The 23,789-nt window shown below is 38.8% G+C and overlaps 1 protein-coding gene across 12 annotated transcripts in view; it reads right to left on the bottom strand.

Annotated features, from left to right (window-relative positions):
- Window positions 1–23,789, bottom strand: part of KCNH1 (potassium voltage-gated channel subfamily H member 1) — a 560,131-nt gene that overhangs the window by 460,112 nt on the left and 76,230 nt on the right. For 8 of the 12 annotated variants that reach the window (XM_077157706.1, XM_077157712.1, XM_077157711.1 and 5 more), the window contains 2 exons: window positions 17,907–18,030; window positions 14,235–14,341 (listed from right to left, as the gene is read on the bottom strand). In XM_077157706.1, the coding sequence (XP_077013821.1) occupies window positions 14,235–14,341; window positions 17,907–17,929 (130 nt within the window). In that variant the 5' untranslated portion in view covers window positions 17,930–18,030. Of the gene's footprint in view, window positions 1–10,298; window positions 10,724–14,234; window positions 14,342–16,068; window positions 16,167–17,906; window positions 18,031–23,789 lie in introns of those variants that run through there. The other 4 variants (XM_077157709.1, XM_077157708.1, XM_077157707.1 and 1 more) reach the window with 3 other exon arrangements.

Genomic DNA, 23,789 nt, shown 5'->3' on the forward strand with positions numbered 1-23,789 from the left:
CAGATATCGAACTGCCTGGAGGGAGAGGCTGGGTAAGATGGCCTCAATAAGTTTTTCTCAGGGCCCAAATTCTGCAGCAGGATCCATTTCATCAAGATACAAAGGAAACAGACTTCTGGGAAGATGGCCAACTAGAGTAGCTCGAGATTAGCCCTGTTCCACAGAAAAGTTGGAGAAGGGACAGGAGACCAACTGAGGCAGCAATTCAGGAGTGCCGCTGACCTGGGAGAGCCTTCTGCACCACATGTGGGGCAGCCCCAGTTGCAGAGGCTGGAGAACTGAGAGGCATAAAACTGGAGACTGGCATGGAGCTGCAGAGCTGTGGAGCCCACAGGAATACATGGACAGGAGTATGGGCCTAGGAAGTAAGACAGGTTGCATTCCTCGGTTGCACTACTCTCACCAGCACAGGCCCATGACCAAGTGACTCAACCCACGCCCCACACACCTGAACCCTGTAACCCACTCTCATTCCCCATGCTCTAGGCACCCCCACCCTACCAGACCCCTGTGCATGTACCTGCCCCATACCCCCAAGTACAGCCCAACCTACCTGTCCTACACCCGTCCCAAGCACTACCATCCCCCTCCCTGTTCCATGCAAGCTGTTCCCAGCACATAAAGGTTGCGGGCACTAACATCCAAACCTAGGCTACCCCTACCCTCCACCCATAGTGTCACACAGCTTCACCCCGCCCTCCCTGAGCTCAGCACATCCCTTTACGGCACTCCCAGGCCCACACATGTGCCTGGGACCCAATCGTGTCATTCAACTCTGGGAATCACACTTCACAGCAGTCCTAGAACCGTGCATGTGCACAGCCCCCAGCCTCACTTTCCAGTTCTGAGAAAGTGCCAATCTGCACAGCCGGGTCACATCTGCCCCCAATCCACAAAAGCATTAATGCCAAATGCTGCCACAGCTCTATGCATGCGTACAAAGGGTCTCGTGGTTAGACCAGTGCACACCACATTATGACCTTCAGACCAGTGCACCTGCACTGCTACAACTTCCCTGGCCACTGGGTGCCCACATTCAGTGAAACATCCCCAACCTGCACCCATACCTACCCTAAAACAAATCACCGTACTGAATGCTCCACCCCATGCTGTGCTACCTGCAGTACAACCATCCGGCCCAACCATCCCACGAACACAAGGCCTTAGATTACTGAAAGAAATCAATTTCCAAAGTAAATCAATCAAGATATTTACATGCCACAAAGACAGCAGAAGATCACTAAGCATATCACAATGCAGACAGATACAGCCCTGACTAATGACCAAATTAAAACACCAGAGAAGACACAGATGTTGGGACAATTTATCAAAGATGTTCATACAACTCTACTTAATAAAATAAGTGGGATAGCACACGACATAAAGGAGATCAAGAAGACAGTAGAAGAACACAAAGAGGAATTTGAAAGAATAAATAGAAAAATGGCAGAAATCACAGAGATTAAAGACTCTGCTGACCAAATAAAAAACATACTACAGGCATACAACACCAGATTAGAAGAGACAGAAGAAAGAATAAGTGGTATAGAGGACAGGATAATTGACACTGAAGACTCAAAACAGCAAATGGCAGAAAAGACGGGAAAAAATGAATGGGAATGCAGAGAAATGATAGACAAACAAAGTGCACAAATATAAGAATCACTGGTGTCCCAGAAGAAGAGAGGTGTAAAGGGCTAGGAAGAGTAGCTGAGGATATAATGGGGAAAAACTTTCCAACCCTTATAAAGGGCATAAATATACAAGTCAAAGGACCCCAAAGAACTCCAAACAGAATAAATTCAAACAGGCCTTCCCCAAGGCACATACTAATCAGTCTGTCAAATGTTGAAGAGAAACAGAAAATCCTAAAAGCAGCAAGAGAAAAAACACTACTACATACAAGAGAAATCAAATAAGACTAAGTTCAGATTATTTAACCAGTACCCTGGAGGTGAGAAGGCAGTGGTATGATATATTCAAGATCCTGAAAGAGAAAGAATTCCAGCCAAGAATGATGTACCCAGCCAAACTGTCCTTCAAAACTGAGGGAGAGATTAAAGTTCACAGACAAGGAAGTCCTGAAAGAATTTGTCAACAAGAGACCAGCCCCACAAGAAATACTAAAAGGAGTTCTGGCTGCTGAAAAAAAAAGACAGGAGAGGGAAGTCTGGAGGAGGACACAGAACTGAAGAGTACCACCAGGGATAATTTAAAGAACACAAAGAGAAAGAGGGAGAAGAACATATAGATCTGACAAATAAAAAAGATAAGATGGTAGAATCAAGAAACACCTTTTCAGTAAGAACAACAAACTAAACCTAAAGCAAATAGAAGAAGAGAAATAACAAAGATTAAAGCAGAGATAAATGAATGGGAGAACAAAAGAACAATAGAAAGAATCAATAAACCAAAAGTTGGTTCTTTGAGAAAATCAATAAAATTGATCTACCACTAGCAAGACTGACAAAGAAAAAAAGAAACAGGGTGCAAATAAACAAAATCAGAAATGAGAAGGGGTGCATTTCCACAGACCCTGAAGAAATAAAAGAAATCATAAGAGGATACTATGAACAACTATACATCAAAAAACAAGGCAACTTAGATGAAATGGAAAAATTCCTGGAGACACACAAACAAGCTACACTGACTCAGGAAGAAATACATGATCTCAACAAACCAATCACAAGTAAAGAGGTTCAATCAGTCATCAAAAACCTTCCTTCAAAGAAAAGCTCAGGACTTGTAAACAGAAAACTACATAACATTGCTAAAAGAAATCAAAGGAGACCTAAATAGGTGGAAAGACATTCCCTGCTCATGGATAGGAAGGCTAAGTGTAGTTAAGATGTCACTTCTATCTAAATTGATCTACAGATTCAACACAGTACCAGTCAAACTTCCAACAACCTACTGTGAAGATGTAGAAAAGCTAAGAACCAAATTCATCTGGAAGGGAAAGAGACCCTGAATAGATAAAAGCATCCTTCAAAAGAAGAACAAAGTGGGAGGATTAACACTCTCTGACTTTAAAATCTATTACAAAGCAAAAGTGCTCAAAATAGCATGGAACTGGCACAAAGACAAAAGCATTGACCAGAAGAATTGAATCAAGAGTGCAGAAAGAGACCACCAAATTTTGCAGTCAACTGATCTTTGACAAAGCACCCAAATCCTCTGATCTGAGACAAAATAAGAGCTTTCAATTATCGGAGATGGAAGAACTGGATATCGATAGACAAAGAATGAAAGTGGACCCCTGTCTTACACCCTACACAAAAATTAACCCAAAGTGGATCAAACACCTAAATATAAGAACTAGCACCATAAAGCTTCTAGAAGAAAATGCAGGGAAATATCTTCAAGACCTAGTAATAGGAGGTAGCTTTCTAAAGTTTATACCCAAAGCACAAGCAACAAAAGAAAAAATAGATAAATGGGAACTCAAAATCAAATGCTTCAGCACTGTGCTGGTTTGAAAGGATACATGTCCCCTAGAAAAGCCATGTTTCAGTCAAAATCCCATTTCATAAAGGCAGAATAATCCCTATTCAATACTGTATATTTGAAACTGTAATCAGATCATCTCCCTGGAGATGTGATTTAATCAAGAGTGGTTGTTAAGCTGGATTAGGTGACAACATGTCTCCACCCATATGGGTAGGTCTTGATAAGTTTCTGGAGTCCTATAAAAGAGGAAACATTTTGGAGAATGAAGGAGATTCAGAGAGAGCAGAGCAGAATGACACAGCCACAAGAAGCAGAGTCCACCAGCCAGTGACCTTTGAAGATGAAGAAGGAAAATGCCTCCTGGGGAACTTCATGAAACAGGAAGCCAGGAGAAGAAGCTAGCAGATGATGCTGTGTTCACCATGTGCCCTTCCAGATGAGAGAGGAACCCTGACTGTGTTCATCATGTGCCCTTCTACTTAAGAGAGAAACCCTGAACTTCATCAGCCTTCTTGAACCAAGGCATCTTTCCCTGGATGCCTTAAATTGGACATTTCTATAGACGTGCTTTAATTGGGACATCTTCTAGGCCTTAGAACTGTAAACTAGCAACTTATTAGATTCCCCTTTTTAAGAGCCATTCTGTTTCTGGTGTATATTGCATTCCGGCAGCTAGAAAACTAGAACATGCACCTCAAAAGACTCTGGCAAAAGGTGAAGAAGCAGCCAACTCGATGGGAGAAAATATTTGGAAATCACATATCAAAGGTTTGATTTCCTGCATATAGAAAGAAATCATAAAACTCAACAATAAAAGAACAAACAACCCAATTATAAAATGGGCTAAAAATATGAATAGGCATTTTTCTGAAGAGCAAATACAGATGGCTCAAAAGCACATGAAGAGATGCTAGTTTTCACTGGCTATAAGGGAAATGCAGATCAAGATTACAATGATACCACCTCACACCTATAAGAATGGCTGCTATTAAACAAACAGGAAACTATAAATGTTGGAGAGGATGTGGAGAAACTGGGACACTTATGCACTGCTGGTGGGAATGTATAATGGTGCAGCCACTACGGAAAGCTATTTGGCGGTTCCTTAGGAAACTAAATATTGAGTTGCCCTATGACCCAGCAATAACACTACTTGATATATACCCAGAAGAGCTGAAAGCAATGATACAAACAGACATTTTCAGACCGATGTTCACAGCAGTATTATTCACAATTGCCAAAAGATGGAAACAAACCAAATGCCCATCAACAGAAGAGTGGATCAACAAAATGTGGTATATACATACGATGGAATATTATGCAGCAGTAAGACAAAATGACATCCTGAAGCACATGACAAAATGGATGAGCCTTGAGGACATAAGGGTGAGTGAAAATAGCCAGACACAAAGGGACAGATACTGTATGATTCCACTTTTATGACCCACATAAAGGTATAATCAGAGGCTTATAACTCAGAATACAGGGGACTTAGAGAGACACAGAAGCTAGAGATGGGTGAACCATTAGCTAATGAGGTTGAATTCCAATGTAAGGGAGTAGGTAGGAGCAAATGTGATTCTCTAGTTGGTCTGAAGATGAACAAGACTGAAAGGGGTTGTATAGACCTCTGTGGCTGTATTAGTTAGGGTTCTCTAGAGAAACAGAATCAACAGGGAACACTTGCAAATATAACATTTATAAAACTGTCTCACATGACCATGGGAACACAGAGTCCAAAATCCGTAGGGCAGGTTGTGAAGCTGGTGATTCCAATGGAGGGTCTGGATGAACTCCACAGGAGAGGCTCACCAGCCGAAGCAGGAAGAAAGCCTGCTCTTCTGAATCCTCCTTAAAAGGCTTCCAGTGATTAGATTAAGCATCTCTCATTGCAGAAGATACTCCCCTTGGCTGATTACAAATGGAACCAGCTGTGGATACAGCTGACATGATCATGATTTAATTCTATGAAATGTCCTCATTGCAACAGACAGGCCAGCACTTGCCCAACCAGAAAAACAGGTACCACCACTTGGCCAAGTTGACACATGAGCCTGACCATGACAGTGGCCCAGTGACTCACACTAGAAATATGAATGAGTTCTCATAAGAATTACTTCAAAGATATGATCCTTGTATAAAGAGTGTTTAAGCTCAAGGTACAGAGGGAAAACTGCTATTGCATGCTATGAGCTATGTTCAAAAGGAAACCATCAGCACTACCACAGCAACAACAGAGGTTTAGATTTCCTATTTGGTGAGGGTGTGTTTATTAGTTTTCTGACCCTTGGGAACAATGAAATTATCTAAAATTGAGAATTTTGATGGACTGTGGACTTTGGGCCCTCTATGTGATGAATGAATGTTCTGCTGCTACAAAAAGGAATAATATCGTGAGGCATGCAACGATGTGAATGAATATGTGGGACATCTGGTGAGACAAAATAAGCCAGGAGCAAAAAAACAATAATGGTATGATCACCTTTAGAAAATGCTTATAAGATAACAGGGGCCTAGAGTAAGCTTTTAGAGCAGACACATTAAGTCCGGGGTGGTGATTATTATTTCTGGAATTTGAGAGCCTGTTTTATATATAAACCTGATATTTAGAGGTAAGAATGAACCTGAACAGGTTGGGGTTAAAGTAATTCAGAACACAGGGGTAAGGAAGACAGGGTCTATATTTTAGAGCTACACATACTCTTTGAGACAAAGGCAAGAAAGGTTTCTTTGATCTAGAACTGAAATTTTCTGTAGTGATAATCTAATTCAACCTATCTATATAGCTCATTGAACAACTGAAACACAGGAAACACAGAATAAGAAAGAGGTCCTTTAATCCTGTATAGATTATTGTAATATGTGGAAACATCCTAGAGTATATTAAGCAGATAATCAAAAGGTATTGGCAAAGTCCCCTGAGGGAGAGGAGAAAGACTAGGAAACTATTACACCTTACCATCAGGGAATCCCCTGATACTGTGTCAAACTTTAGGGATACCCAAATCAATAGGCCATGCCCTCTATCATGAGGATTACTCTTGTTAAGCTTATGTAGGTAGCAGAGAAGTTTAGACTACCAATAGGCATCCCTAAGTTACCTCTGAAGAACCTCTGTTGTTGCTCAGATGTGGCCTCAGTCTCTCTAAGCCCAATTCTGCAAGTGAAATCATTGCCCTTCCCCCCACCTGGGACATGACATTCAGAGGTGAAGGTCTCCCTGGGGACGTGGGAGAGGACTTGCAGGGATGAATTCAGACCTGGCACCATGGGATCAACAATTCCATCCTGACCAAAAGGGGGAAAAGAAGTGTAATCAATAAAGTATCAGTGGCAGAGAGAGTTCAAACAGAGTCGAGAGGTGACTCTGGAAGTTGCTCTTACGCAAGCTTCGGGTACACCTTACTACTTGTCATAACCTGTCAACCCCCAACCAGGACCATTCCAGCCAATCCTAAAGAACACCTAGGGCAATTTAAAAGATTCCACCAGGGTTCAAGGCACTAGAGTAACTTTCCAGAAACCTACAACCTCCAGATGTGTCCATGGTCGAGATAAGTCCTGAAACCTAGCCCAGCCTCTCCAGAACATCAGATAGTTCCATCTCACTACCCCATGTTAGTGACAGACCCTTCCAACCGCAAAAATTTAGAATTGCCATAGTCCAAACAACCCCAAAGAGAGGTATGGAAAGTCAAAGGTGATGGTGGAATTATACACAGAAGATAGGACTTAACATATGAATATGACTGCTGAATGATTAAATTGATATCTCTTTTAGTCGCCAGTATTTTAGAGAAGCTAGAAGTAAAAACCTAAAATTGTGAAATTGTAACCCATGTCAGAGTCTGAAATATGTTCTACAACTAAATGTGGTGCTGTGCTTTGAAATTTATAGCTTTTTGTATATATGTTATTGTTCACAAAAAAAGAAGAAAAAAAAGTCAATGGTAATGAAAAAAAGCATTTAAGCCCTCTAGCCTCTTATATTCCGGAGCAGCTAGAAGGAAAAAATATGAGAGGATTGTACGGTAGCCCACGACAAGTCTGGGGTATGTCCTATAACCACTTGTTGAAGAGTGCTTTGAAAACTACTGCTTTTTTATTTCTTTGCTTTGTATATATGTTACACTATACAATTTAAAAAGTTAAAAAAAGATACAAAGGAAACAATGTATGCATGAATGGTCAGTCACAAACACATACACAATCAGAAAGAAGAGGATAAACTTCGCCTCCTTATCCACATGGCTACTGTAGAAAAGGAGGCATTTGATATCCAGTGTCTGTGAAAAGGATACAAGGTCAATGATAGATCCTCTGTTAAAGGAAAATTGATAACAACCCCAAGAAAAACACAGCATCTGATTATTCAACAGATAGCAAAGGCTATTTCTCAAAGAGAGGCTCTTTCTTGGCTGAGGATGTCCACTGGGAGGGCAGTTCCAGGGTAGACTTCTGCTTTTCTAGCCACCTGTGATTCTTATCCCCTATGGAGCTCCTTTGGGTCATGCTGCAATGAACCTAACAACCTAACTTGACTTTGGGGTTCCTCAACCCTGATATCCAGGTAATAAAACAGCAAGACTCAGGTGTACGAAAAAATCTTGGCCCTCCATAAATCTTCCCTCACCCCGGGTCTTGCTGTAATTAGTCAACTGGGTATCCAGACCACATTTATAGCAACAGAACTGATTAACACCTACTGTGCACTGGCTCTTGGGAAAGACTGCATGCTAAGCCATTCTGATACTTCCACAAACTAGAGGAGGGAATGTTCATCTTCACAAGAAAACAGACTGGTTGGTCTAGGGTCAACTTTATAGAGAAACGACAAATGCAGAGAGGATGAGATAGCAGGAGGGAGTGGTAGGCACTGGCTAGCAGGACATCTGATATGGAAGCCCATTACCTGGGTTTGAGCCCTATCTCTCTATTCATTCTGTGTCTTGGCCACATCACTTTAACTCTTCTCAGAATCAGTTTCTCATCTGTAAAATGGAGATAACAAACCTAACTTTGGATTAAGTAAAAATGTACACATCTGTTACACAGATCACAGATGTTTAAAACTATTACTTTCCTTTCTTCCTTCTTTCTACCTTTAAATTTCTCACCTGGAAGATTGAAATAATGAATCTCACTCACAGGGATGTTTAGATGATTTAAAAAGAGGATGTATCTCAAGGTGTTTAATGAAACTCTGAAGTTATCTTCAATTGTTCTGGGAGATGAGGGCCAGTCTCAATCATAACAAAGGGAAAGCTGAAAAAATCAATGCTTATACCTCAACAAAACTACAGCTTTCTTGAAAGGCATAAAACAAAAATCTAAAATAAATGGAGAGAGTTACATTATTTGTAGATGAGGAAATTCAATTTTGTAAAAATTTCAAACCATCTAATATATAAACTTAGGAATATCAATCAGAATTTCAATTATTCCTTTTTTTTCTTTGGAACTTGATAAGTTGAAATTCAGTTCAAATAAAAAACAGGTATAAGCATGGCCAAGAAAATTTAAAATTTTTCAAAAAGACAAATCATAACAGGGACTACCTATGAAACTACAGCAATTAAGAGTTACTGGTGCTGGCCCCAAAACAAAGGACAACAATGGAAATAATAGTATCATTTATTGAGTGCCTACAAATGGGCCAATTGTCTCACAACAACTCTCTGAGGTGGAATGGTACTATGATATTATTCCCATTTTAAAGATGAGGAAACTGAGTAGAAAGCATCTTAACCAAGCTAACATAACTAATAAGTTGCAAAAGCATTCTGGGAAAAGAACGGGACAGAAACAAGCCTGTCAAAATGTGGGAATTTAGCATATGAGCAAGAGGGCATTTCAAATCAAAAGGGAAGAGCTGGAGTATTTCATCAATAGTGCTGGTACAATTGAATAAGCAGTACAGAAAATTGCTACTTCACATAATACATAAAAATAAATTCCAAATGGTTTAATCTCCTAAATATTCTAATACTGAATTATAAAAGTACAAAAAGGAAAAAAGGAATTTGACAATTTAAATTTTTTTTTTAATTTCTTTAATTATACTATTCACTGCTGGTGAGGTGCAGTGAGTCAGACATTCTCACATTCTACATGTGAACTTGGAAGTGGGTTAAATTCCTCTGGAACACTGCTTGGTAAAATGTCTCAGGAACCTTAGTTCACATTCTTTGATACAGCAATTCTCAACTTCTAGGAAATAGCTCAAAATGTTGACAATATTTTGTGTACAACGATACTTGCCTCAGAAAATTCAGAACCTCACAAATACCCAACAGTACAGAAATGTTGAGTTAATAAAATACTTTCTAAAGTATATTCTCGAGGAATTTCAATCACAGAGATATTTTATAATAAAAGATTTTCAAAGTATCACTAAAAATTGTATATATGTCAAAATTTCAATCGTCTATATAAAATGTGCAGAGACAAAAACTAGAAGGAAACACATCAAAAGTTTATAGTATTTGTTTGAGTCTTGGATTTTTTTTTTCCTTGTTCATACCTTCATGTACTCTCCATAATAAAAATGCATTCATTTGAAAACCAGAAAATAAAGTTTAAGTTCATTTAGATAACGACAGTTCATTCTTTTAAATTCCAACAGGGGTTACATTTCTCTCTTGAGACTCCATGCTGCCTTAAAAGGTTGGACGTTTCACTGTACTGAACCACACATTTGATAGCAGAGGCAATCTGTACCTCCGCTGAGGGCTGACAGAAACCTGACATCCTCCCTCCCCTTCTCCCGTCAATTCCCGTCCATAGTCTGCCCCTCTGGCAGCCCCACGCTTTGCTCACTCCACCTCGATGCCCTCAGTTTGACTCACGTAATTTTCTTTCACTCATCTGTTCTTGGTAACTATCAAGTTCCTTCCAAAGTCCCTCCACAAACATTCACAGAGCGCCTCCTTGGGCCGGCGGGCACCTGCAGAAAACATTTCGGCTTCCGGCGACTGAGGAGACTGTGACCGGAAATGCTTCCTACTTCCGGGGCACCGTCTGGCGCTCTGGGCACAGCCAATCCATGGGCATGTCTCACAGCGTCCTCGTGCTCAGCCTCTTCCCATTTCTGCCTTTGAGTCTCTCTCTAAACATCCCACGTGTGGGCATCTTTCCATTTCACCTGCCTCTTCTCCTGGCCATGCCATAATCACCTTGTTACCCGGATGATTCCTAACTGTCCGGCTCCCATCTCAACGCTGAAGCCAAAGGCATCTTCCTAAAATGCCAATCTGAATATATGATTACCCTATTTAAAACCCTACAACACACAAGGCTGTGAAAGTAGTTAACACCACTGAGCTGTATATTTGAATGAGGTTAAAATGGGAAATTTTAGATTGCATATATTTTACCAGAATAAAATTTTTTAAAACCATAGAACTGCTGCAACATAAACCATAAACTCTACGATGGACTATAGTTAATAGTATGATATAATAATATTGTTTCATTCATTGTAACGAAAGTACTGCACTAATGCAAAGTGTTAAAAAATAAGGAAAACTGTGCGTAAGAGGGGATATATGGGAACTCTGTTCTTTCTGCATAATTTTTCTGTAAACCTACAAGTTCTCTAATAAAATAAGTTAAATTTTAAAAGCCACAGCACCCCTTTCCACCATCCTCAATCCCCACCAACACTGCTAAGACAAATTCTAAACTCTTTAACATGGCTATGTTACTGATCATTCCTAACTTCCCCAGTTTATCAGTTACCACTCATTTATTTATATATTTAATTACTCCATAAGCTTTGGTTGAGCAATTTCCAAGTGTCAGGCACTGTGTTGGGTCTAGGGGATACACTCATGAAAGACAGACATATTCCCTGTCCTCATGGAAGTCAGCCTTCACGACAGTTGCTTTTCGTCTTGCTACTCAGAGTGTGCTGTATGGACCAGTATCATGGGCATCCGTGGGGAGCAGAATCTCAGGCCTTTTCCCTACTGAATAGAAACATGCATTCTGACTCACAGGTGATTTCCTATGCACATGAAAGTGTGAGAAGTAGCTTTATGTCTCTCTCCACTTTTGCCCTCTCCACGTGCATTTCATCATCCTGGGAGACTCTTTGCCCTCTCTTTGCTTAACTCCCACTATCCTTCAGTTTCAGCATGAATTTAAGTCAGCCAGGAAGACTTCCTTCCCTGATCTTCTAAGTAGGACTCAAATGACCCACGTATGCAATGTCACCATTAAAGCATATATAGCCCTGTGGATGCAAACTCTATACACATAGGAACTGTGTGTGTCTTTTCATAATTATATCCCCAACAGCAGGCCCATTGTCTAACATAGCTAATAAAAAGTTATTGGAAAAAAAACATAGAATGAAAAAAGCATAGAAATCAGTGCAACTGTATGATTCCCAGGATTAATAAATAATTTAAAGTTTCTAGACTTCTCAGGAAAGGGTAGGATTTGTAGGGGGTTATGGACAATGAACAGGTTCCTTGGAAGAAATCAATACTATTTGCATTATTTATTTAATTTCATGCCTCAAGTTTTATATGCAGGCTTAGCCTTGTATAGGGCCCATGCTAGCACCTGAACAGCTTCGTATAAATTAGAAAGAGAAGCTCCTTCCTCAGGGCATGGTGCCTGGGTGGCTCAGCAGGCAAATACCAAGTTGGTTTCCATCTACCCCTCAATCAGGCATGCTTAGGCAGAGTTTGCACCAACTTATGTGGTAGCCCTGCCTTTTACTCACAGTTAGACTCTTCCCATTTGGAAACAATGGCCATGGGGCAAATACTGGCTTTATATGACTTTGGTTGAGGAATTTAAGTTCTTTATATTGTGGAGATAAACATCATCAAACAGGTCTAATTCACAGGGCTTAGAGGATTAAGATTTCAAAATAAAGTAGAGTAATACCTTACATGGAATTTATTTTTTTAAATCAAAGGATAAGGTGAAAGTTAAAATATGACCACAATTACTCTTAAATATCACCCATAATTAGAGCCACCTACCCAGAATGACTACTTTGGGTATGCCACTTTGGAAATTGACATTCATCTCCCAATAAGCCAACCACAGCTGAGGAAAGAGATGTGGAATTATGGTAGACCATCAGATGAAGTAGTTGGTCTACATGCTTAGCCCATATCTACCTAAAGTATAGAGCTTCAAATACTAGAATCACTTTCTGAGCAATGGCATGTTCCCAGGACAAAACTTTCAGCCTCTGAGGCAGCTGAAGAATAGGCAGATTTCCCTCTCCCATCTCATGTCCACTCTGGGGCATATACTCCCTAAAGAAAATGAATTATGAGCAAAATCACTAACTCAATTTAAATTAGGTTTCCCTCTGTCTCCCTTTTGTGCCACACATATATAGATGAATTCGGGCAGATTAAAATATATAGTCTAATGAAGCTTGAAAACTGTGAAGCAAAATACAAACTCAAGCCATTATCCTTCTGATACACTTACCAATTAGTGTTCTGTGGCATGGGGAAAGCCACACACTTCAGTACACAAAGCTGTCAGTGTGGAAAACCTTTACCTTACTCCATTAGCTCAGAGTATGATATACAGTCCCTCTTTTTATCATAAGAAGGCCACTGCTGGCATGCTCCCTGGTAAGAGCTGGCACTCTGAATTGTGTTTTCCCACAGTGGCAGGACTGGCACGGAGCTATTCACACTCTTTCACCTCAGTCCTCTCTTGGCTAATAATGGGGGCAGAAGCTCAACCTATTGGCTGAGGAAATGAGATGGAGTAAGATGGACTCTATCATGTAAACTGCAGGATCAACCCTCTTGGACTTCTTGATGCCCCGAGCTAAACTCTCAGACTGGCATCTGTACAGGCCACCAAACAAACAGTCCTCTCAGTTGCCTGGTCCAGACTGAAAAATGTCCCAGCTCCTCCCAGTAAAAGCAATATGTGCCGTCTGGTTTCAAGAGCAAAACATATCACTCAGACCTGAACTCCACCAAAATAAATATTTATCCTCATGCATCATCTGGACCACTCTGGAAATGTTCTGTTGATCTACCAGTCAATCTTACATATGAAGAACAGGATTCTTTATAAAGAAGACTGTGTTTGCAAAACAGAAACAAAGCACTATGCAAAACCTCTGCAGCCCTGCTATGCCCATATCCATACTTTCCATACTTCTGATGCAGCTAATTCTCCATTCAATGTAGATCTCCTATGAGAAAAGAAAATTGTATACTTGCACATGGCTATTGACGTAGACATTTCATGAATATACTTTGTAGAAGTAACTGTTGCCAAAAGAAATAAATATTAACAATATATTGCTGCTAATACTACCTCCAAGGGAAAACTGGGATCACCAGGAGAACAAAATTTTATTTGAAAACTTCTCATTGGGAACCTACTATTGCTACCTGTTACACTAAGTGCTGTGGATAATAGATAAAAGATGAATTGGGCAGGGTTTCTGTCCTACCTCTTCCCTCCCCTCAAGAAGGTTTAAAATCTACAAGTGCGTTTAGCCAGCAGCTTACCATAAGTAAGTCAATAGGAAAAACACTAACTCTTGGCAGAAAGAGAGATCAGGAAATCTTGATTTAGTTAGTAACAAGAACCTTATCAAATATTCATGAGAGGAACAATTTAACTGATCAATTCATACTGTTTTCCCCAACTTACACAATTGCTTCAAGTAACAACACTTAACTGATGAGAAGAAGAAAAATCTAAACAGCAATAGAGAAAAAGAATATGTTTTACTACTCCAACCACATAAAGAAATAGTTCAGATTAGTCAGAATACTCACTGTTCTTCTTGTACATCAAAATTTCAAAGGAATTCATCTCGTAGTTCTCAAACGTCTGCCGCACCTTTTCAATTGTGTCTTTATCGGTCAGCTCCCCATACATAAAACTGCAAATCAACCAAAGAACCCAAGTAAGATCAACAAGTATTTATCAGTCTGTAAGTTTTGTTAAAGCTCTGTTCTATGTCCAGTACTGTGCTGTGCATTGTGGAACACATACACATACACACACACACAATGGAAACATTCATTAATTCAAAAAAAGATTTACTAATTCAACTGTGAACAAGAATCCATTCCTTCTCCCAGAAAATTAACAGTCTGACAAGAGATGTGCCCTAGCAATTAGAAAACAGTCTGATAGGTGCTATGATGGGAGCACCCGCCAGGTACTACGGAGCACACAGAACATTTATTTAAATCATCAGAGAAATCTTCCCAGAGATAATGACATGAGATATAAAGAGCAGGTGGAAAATCAGTCAGGAAAAGAACATTCCAGACAATAGATGAGCATATGCAAAGACACAGAGGTGAGTGTGATTCATTCCAGAATCTGAAAGTCCTTTAGTTAGTATGGCTGGAATGTAGACTATGAGAGAAAATTTTGCAAGAGATAATATAGAGAGGTAAGTAGAGGGCAGATCATGGAGGAGACTATGGCACTGTAAGTCATATAAAGTAATGTAAACTTTATCCCAAAAGCAATGGGGAGATACTGGAGGATTTTGAACAAAAAAGTAACATAATCAGGTTTGCATCTTGTAAACTCTGGGAGACTTTCTGATAAAGATGGCAGAGTAAATTTGGGTCACGGATTTTTCTTCTTCTGATTTCCAAACAAAATAAACAAAGAATAGAAAAAAATCACATAAATTTGCTCACCAACCAAGGAAAAGGGTACAATGTAATGTTCTACACATCAAGAAACAGGTAAGGAAAGAAAAAGATGATTCAGTCACCATCTGTGCAACTCTCTTCCCTTGTCCCCCACCCCCACCCCAAGCAAAAAACAACATTGAGCTAAAAAAACAAACATAGTTTTAAAAAAAAAAGTGAGATGATAAAATCCTATAAGCTTTTACTCTCTGTAAGAGAGTACTCTTACAGAATACTTACAGTATTCTCTCGATCCTATAAATACTCCTCTTTGCTGCTCAAACTTAGAGAAAAGTAGACTAAGGAAGTAAATAAGCAGCATTAAAAAGAAATAGACAACCTCAGGATAGTAGAGGCTCCTACCTACTAAACTGTGCATTATCCTGAGTCAGTTATTGAATTAAAGGAATGGTCTGAAGGCTAAGGTTTGTCCCTCTGGGAACAAGATACACCCCAACTAGGTAAGTGAACTGTGGCACTGGAGGACAAAATGTGTGAGGAGAAAAGCCATCCCACAAGAGAGCTGAGAGGTCCAAGTCCCCTGACAAGATGGCCCGTGGCTCCAGCAGGCCTTTCCCATGCCCAACCCCTCAGGATGGACAAAAAACTCACTCATTAAGTGTCCAGTAATGTAGGAACAGTGACATGCATTCTTCCAACCTTCTATACCTGAGCATAGCTAATGTAGTCTAACTTTTTCTTCATGACTTGAGTCATGCATAGAACTTCAATGCTAAAAAAGAGCCTTGCAGTTTATCCAGTGCAATTCCTGATCCAAAAACTGAACCAAGTCAATTGGCATGCTTAGCTTGACATAGGAATTGCCTTGGACTTGCTGCAGGCTTCAAAATACTAGCCCCCTTTAAGAAAAAAGCTCTAGCTGTTGATTTTATGAATTCTCAGTCACTTCTGTTACTTTATGTCCCTTCCCAACCCAAAAAAGAAATGCTGTTACCTGTGGCTGTCATTGTGCCATTACATGTAGCACTCTGCTTTTGGGTTGTGCCTTTACCAATAAATGAGGAAAGCAGATAACCAAGCTGGATGAATTATCTTTAGAAAGAACAATAGGGCAAGAGTAAATCAGCCCTGTCTGAGAACAAGAGCATTTCTCCTAGGAGTTAAAAACTTAAACTCTGCTATCATTTTATTTAGCCAGATTTTAGCTTCCTCCCACTTTCTCTGTCTGAGTTAATTTGCTGGATAAGTGACCTCTATTTCAGTGAAGTGATGGTTTATATGCTTCACAAGATAAAACAAATCCCTGTAAAGTTGTCTTCAAATAAATAAGGCTTCAAATTAATAATTATTCCTAGCTTTTATCAGTCTTATGTATTTTTTCAAGCAGTAGTTTTTTGGTAAGTGTAAGTTTCTTTTACCTAGACATCAAATTTTAAATGCCTGCAATACAAGAAATAAGTAATAGAGGCTCCTGAGCTATTAGGAATATAGCTAACACAAAGGTATTTTTACTTCATTCTTAGAGAGGGACTTATCTACCCTCATATAATTAAATAAGTTACTTAGAATTATGCATAAAAAAAAAGTTGGCTAAATTACCCAGTTACTTTATCTGATTTCCTTGAAGTGTCTAATTATAGCAGATTAGAAGCAAGAAAAGGAAAGAAGAGGCTGCTCAAATCACACTACACAGCAAAGCTCACACCCAAGATTTGTTCTGATTTTATATGTGTGTATATAGACATAAATGTAGAAGACAGCTAAGATGATATATAGGTAGAGTAGATAGATATAGAGATAAAGATGAAGATGTTTAAGAGGATAACATCACTCCAGGAAAATAAAAGAATTCAACTGCATTACTTGTGAGCTCTAATTTCTAAATCTTTGAGCAGTGGAGGAAAAAAGTTACGAAAATTTTCCATTTCCTAGTCCCCAAAATGTAAACGTTAAGAAAAATCAAAATATTTTCAAAACAATCAATATTTTTCACCAAACTACAGGTATTTACAGATTTAATACCATGAAAATGTAACTTTTGAAAAGAGAAAAACTATCTGTCTTCTTAGAGGAGCTTATTTCCTGAGTCGGCTGCTTTGAGAAAATGATTCCTCTTCATGCAGATACCCCTGCAGACAGAAGACTGTGAAGAAGGCAAGGGGTGAGGGGTGAGGGCTCTGCAGGAGGAAGTCAGGATCCAGGCTACATGCCTGGCTCAACATAAGAGAACACTTTGAAACAGCTTCCTAATGCCAGGCTCCAGGGTGCTGCTTGGTTAGTAATCCTGTTAAATACACAGGCTACGCTGTTAGCACAACTTGCTTCTGCCTTTAAGGTAGAGATCAGAAAGAATCGTAACAGCTTGCATTAGAGCATTACAAAACAGCGGTTCTCTCCTCTTTTTTTCTGATATAAAGAATTTTGGCTGAGGAAAAGCTCTATGATCAAGGCCCTTGTTTCCAATATTATTTTGATTCTAAAATTTTCATAAATTAAAAAAAATTAATCTTCCAAAAGTCATTTAATTAAATTTTCTAATTTACATATTTAATCTAAAGCTTTATCAACTTTTAAGTTCACACTTTATAGAAAAAATGGTTTTTCTGAATTTTTTCTCCCCCCATCTTGCTGACTACAAGTTCACCAAGGCTAGGGACTGTATCTTAAGTCTTCTTTGATTTTTCTAATTCAGTGGCTGACCTAGAAATGATATTGCAATAAATATCCTGATTGAACACCAAATGGATAAAGGAAATTTCCAATCTAAGCCATTTCCTTTTTCCAAAAATACCATGATAGATTGTTCATCAGAACAACCCCAAACATAAATACCTGCAGGTACTGCTTTTTTGCATCACTTCTGCCCTGTGGTAGCCAGACAGCTTGCAAAATCCATCATTGCTATATACGATAGGCCAGTCCACTATCTGGGCATTCCCCAGCACAAAATTAGTATCTGTTAAAAAAAAAAAGAGAGAAGAAAAGAAAAAGGCACATGAGACAAGACCTTAGTTGAGATTCTCTGAGGTCATAAAGTAATGCCAACCAATCAGGGTATTTGTGATTCCCTCCAAAATATAGAGCCTCTTGATCAGGAAAACGACAAAAGAATAGTGAGGAATACAAAAGAACCGTGCTTTACAACTGAATATTTTGAATACACATGATAAGGTCAGCACACTTCAAGAAGTTAGCAATCAAGCAAGCAACAAACAATACAGAAATCCAGTGGATTGCCATGAGTCATATTCAATCCCCAATTTATCTTCCCAGTGAAAGTACACTGATAATACAGAGCAAAAGAGAATCCAAAAGTAATTTCTTCTGGGCTTCACCTGGCATTTTAGTCTTTTGGCCAGAGCGACAGATCAGCCTTCTTGGCTCCAGCATGAGCCCACCATGGGGGAGAAGGTTTTAGAGAGGCAGAGGAAAGGAGACTGTGTATGGCCCATGGAACACACACATACCATAGATAACCATTGCCTTTGTAAGAAATGCTGATCCAGCCCTGACACCAAATACTAGTGCTTCATAGAGGCTGAGCCAAATGTTTGCAATGACAAAACCTGCTCACAGCCAGACACTGCATTTCAAGCTCTTTCACAAGCACCAATTTACTACTCACTTTGACATGAGTTTTAATTAAGCCATATATGGCTTAGTGTCTTCTCACTACTTCCCATAATTTTGAAGATCAAAAGTCTTCAAAATTTGAATCAAAAAGATCAAAAAAATATTTTTTGGTACTCAGGAAATCAGCTCTCCCTCTTTCACTGTCAAGAACTTCAACTAAGCAAACAACATCCAGAACTTAAACGTGGTACTTTAGCTTGACTACCTCTTCTCCACAAATACTCCACCCACTGATAAAAAAAACACATACACATACCATAGGTTGTTATAAACATACAGGGGTACATTGTATAGGTAGAATGAAATAATGGTGTTATATAATTTCCTCATTTAGCTGGGAGGTTTATTTAATTCGAATACAACCTTTACTATTTATTCACAATATGGGTAATTGTCCAGTCTCATCTCTATGGGAACGAGTAGAGGAATGGGGGTAGAGAAAGAATAACTAAATACAGTAATCTTGTCTTGAGAATGCTTTAACCTACTTAAAAGGAACATAGATACAACTTTTATGAAGTGAAACTATAAACTGGTTGTGCTAGTTTGAATATGTTATGCACCCAGAAAAAAAACATGTTCTTTTAATCCAATCTTGTGGGCGCGACCTACTATTGGGTAGGACCTCTTGATTAGGTTGTTTCCATGAAACTTTGACCCTGCCCATTCAAAGTGAGTCTTAACCTGCTTACTGAAGTCCTTTAAGAGGGAGATAATTTGGAGAAAGCACAGATGCTTGGAGACAGAAAATGTCCTGGGAGATTCCAAGCTAAGAGACAAAATCTAGAGTTTGCTTGGGAGAAGCTAAGGGAGGACCCAAGGATGCTTGAAGAAAAATGCCCCAGAATAAGCCAGAAAGATACACAGGAGCTGAGAGAGCCATTTTGAAACCAACCCAGGAGAGAAGGGCCAGCATACATCTCCAAGTACCTTCCCATGTGACAGAGAAACCCAAGACACGATTGGCATTTCTTGAGTGAAGGCATCCTCTTGCTGATGCCTTAATTTGGACATTTTCTTGGCATTAGAACTATAAATTTGTAACTTAATAAATCCCCTTTGTTAAAGCCAATCCATTTCTGGTATATTGCATTCAGGCTAGCAAACCAAAACACCTGCTAATTTATAAGTCTTCTTTAATGAAAATCTGCAACCAGTCCTCCCCTCCCGCTTAAGTACAAACTAGGTATGAAGCACAATGCAAGACGTCAGGAATGTCCAGATTGATGCAATATGGTCCTTGCACTCAAGGAAATTACAATTTTTCAGGACAAATAGACATGTGCACAACTAACTAAACAAACAGATAAGAAAATAATTAACTCTGTTTGAAGGCGGTTAGGGACTGCATCACAAAGGGGTAATGTCAGAACATGCTCCAGTCTAGAAGAATGAGTAAAGTTCATTTAAACATTTGAATGGCCAAGATATAACCAGCAACGGGGGGGGGGGGGGGGGGGGGAGGAGGTGCAAAAACAATAGATAAAGAAATGAAAACATGATCCCTGCCTTTGGTAAGCTCAAGAGGTTTTTAGAAGGAAGGGTACATTCGAGTCAGAGGAACCAATATGACCAAAGGTATGACAGCAGGGAACGCAGAGTGGACTTGTGCAGATGGAACAGAGAGCAAGTAGGAAGAATGGTAGGAGATCAGCTCAAAGACCTTTGAGTATCAAAGAGCATTGACTTTATTCTGAAAGCAAAATAAAACCTGCATCTTGATCTCCTCTCCACAAATAAACTCACATTTCTTAAACTGAGCTACTAAGCCTTAAAAGAAGTACAAAGTACAATAAATTACCCCAGAGTGTATATGAAGTAAAGTCAGCTTAAACATCTCTCTTGTTAATTCCTTGAAACAGCAGTTAATTTCCCTTAAACCACCTATAGCAAGAGAGGAAATGGATTGCATTTTTCATAATAGGAAGTTATAGATGATGATTTGGCTACATGTGTTTACTTCCCTTCATATCCTAGACTCCACAATAAGATAAAAGTATATGAACTTAAAAGGTAAAATGGGGCCATGGTGGCTCAGCAGGCAAAGTTCTCACCTGCCATACCAGAGGCCCAGGTTTGATTCCCAGTACCTGTCCATACAAAAAAAAAAGGTAAAACTCCACACGAAAATTAGAATTGGGTAAAAAAAAAAAAAGTTGAAAAGAAAAATGACTATGAAAGAGAGAAATAATATAGAAAACTGAGAAGAATTTTTTCAAATCCCTAATTAGTATCCTTGGAGAAATTCAAGAAGGTAATACATTCATTAAACAAGAGTACAAAGCTCTAGGGGAATAAAGAGAGAGAGAGAGAGAATAAGTCAGAGCACATATAAGTTAAAAATGAGTGACAAAAACTTTGAAGACAGTATGTTGAGTAAAATGTCAGAAACAGACAAATATTATCATGTTTCACTCATATGTACTAACTATAACATACAAACTTAGACAACAGAAGTCAAGTGCATGGGTTATCAGGTTGGGGCCTATTGTAAAGGTTCCTAGATTGTAAGCTCTTATAGCAGTCACATCTACTCCAGAATTGAAACTGTATTTCTAAATTCTGAGATGCTGAGCTATTTGTGTATAATCTGGTCATTCCAAGGAACTTCAAGTATTTGCATGACACCTGAGACTCAGAGCTCTGAAACTCTGAAACTAAGAAAGTAACCATTATCCCATACAGCAACTGTTTAAAAAGTTGAAAAAGTGATCAGACCTCAGCTAGTGATATGAATGAAGCTGATCTGGATAGGACTAAGGTAAATCAGAATACAGGGTAAAGGATGATATGATCTATATTTTAAAACTTCAACTTTAATATGAGACCAAAGGAAGAGATATTTATCAGATGCAAAATTTATATTTTTGGTAGCATACTATCTAATTTAACTTGTATGATCAATTTATTCAAACACCATAATTACATGGTATCTGGAATAGGGAGTGAGATCTTGTATACATGTTAGTGTGATGCTCCAACACATCCCAGAGAAATTTGGGCAGAGAATAAAAAGTTATTTGCAAAGTCCTCTTAGGAAACTAGGGAGAAAGAAGGAAATATTAAACTCCCCTACCTGGGAAATTTCCTGTTATTCTCCCAAGCACTGGGGACAACCAATTTACTAAGCCAACCCCTTTATCTTAGGGCTTGCCCTTGTGAAACATATTTCTGCAAAGGAGAAGGTAAATCTACTTATAATTATGCTTAAGAGTCACAGCCAGAGAACCTCTTTTATTACTCCTATGTGGGCTCTCTTTCTAAGCCAACACAACAGTTAAAATCACTTCCCTCCCCACTCTGTGGGACACGACTTTCATGGGTGTAAATCTCCCTGGCAACATGGGACAGGACTCCAGGGATGACCCAGGACCTGGCATCATGGGATTGAGAAAGGCTTCTTGACCAAAGGTGGAAAAAAAGAAATGAGATGAGATAAAGCTTCAGTGGCTGAGAGATTTCAAACAGAGTCAAGAGGTTATTCTGGAGTTTATTCCTATACATTGTATAGATATCCCTTTCTACTTTATGGTGTACTGGAGTTGCTGGAGGGAAGTACCTGAAACTGTTGAATTGTATTTCAATAGCCATGATTCTTGAAGACGATTGTATAACAATATAGCTTTTACAATGTGACCGTGCCTGACTGTCCATCTATTCAGGGTATGGACAGATAAGATAAAAAATAAGGATAAAAACTAATTAAATAATAAGGTGTGATTAAAGGTAAAAAAAAAAAAATAGATTGCAATACTAGTGGTCAATGAGAAGGAAAGGTAGGGGGTATGGGATATATGGGCATTTTCTTTTTATTTCTTTTTCTGGGGTAATGCAAATGTTCAAAAAATGAGCATGACAATGAATACACATCTATACGATGGTAAAAAATTTGAATATGTAGATGAACTATGTGATGCCTTCGATTGTATACTTTGGATGACTGTATGCTGTCTCAATATATCTGAAAAAAAACTGCATTAATTCAGGGGCATAAGGGTAGTTCAGTGGTAGAATTTTCACCTGCCATGCTGGAGACCCAGGTTCAATTCCCAGCCCATGCTTTTCCCAAAAAACCAAACAAGCAAGCAAACAACAAACAAGAAAACAAGGATTCAACAGACAGTACTGCAATAAAGGGATACTCACATGGAAAAAGAATGAAATGTGACCCCCACCATACACCATATAAAAATAAAATAAAAACTGCACTAAAAAAAAGAAACTACCACTGGTTGAGTTTTGGTTCAGAGATAAAGAATAATATCCACAATTATCTGAGAAGGTTATTAAGATATTCCTCCCTTTCCAATTAAAAAATGAGTGATCATGAAAAATTCCACATAAATATTGGAAGATTAAGTAAAAGCTCACAGAAAGTCGAATAGAAAGTGAAAAAGACAAGAAACCTAAGAAAAATAATACATGGAGGATCAATTCATGTGGAATAACATGCATCTTAATGGTAACAGAACAAAAACAATACAAGGAAAGGCCAGAAGACATTTTTTAAAAATAATTAAAACAATCAAGTGTGAGGGGTGAATAAAGATATTTTCAGACTCAGGCAATTTATTTCCTACATATTCTTCTTAGGATGCATACCAGCAAAATGAGGGAGTGAAGAAAGAAAGAATATAACATGGGAACCAGGAAAAAAAAATGGCTCCAAATTTAGAAAGTAGAGAAGAAAGCTAATATAAAACATCCAACAGATGATTCAGAGGAGAAAAGTTTCAGAGGACAGCTACCCAGAGGTAAAGAAGGTAGATAGTCTGATGATATTGTTGCTATCCAACATATAAAGGCTACAAAGATAAATAATCTAGGAGGTGGGGCAGGGAAAGGAATTAGAAACATAAAAGAAAACAAAAAAATGTACAGGAAAGAAAACAAAATCACACTATGTCACATAATTGCCATAATAATGTAGACAATTTCTAATTTTTTTAAACAAATTTATAGTCAAAGCATGGAATATTTAAATGATCACAATATCTGACTGTAACTTCATCTATTACAACACATAAAAATACAGATGATAAAAATTAAGAGATAAAGAGAGAAATCATGAGATGGTACCTA

The sequence above is a fragment of the Tamandua tetradactyla genome, chromosome 4, assembly GCF_023851605.1.
Source record: "Tamandua tetradactyla isolate mTamTet1 chromosome 4, mTamTet1.pri, whole genome shotgun sequence".
Classification (NCBI taxonomy): Eukaryota; Metazoa; Chordata; class Mammalia; order Pilosa; family Myrmecophagidae; genus Tamandua; species Tamandua tetradactyla.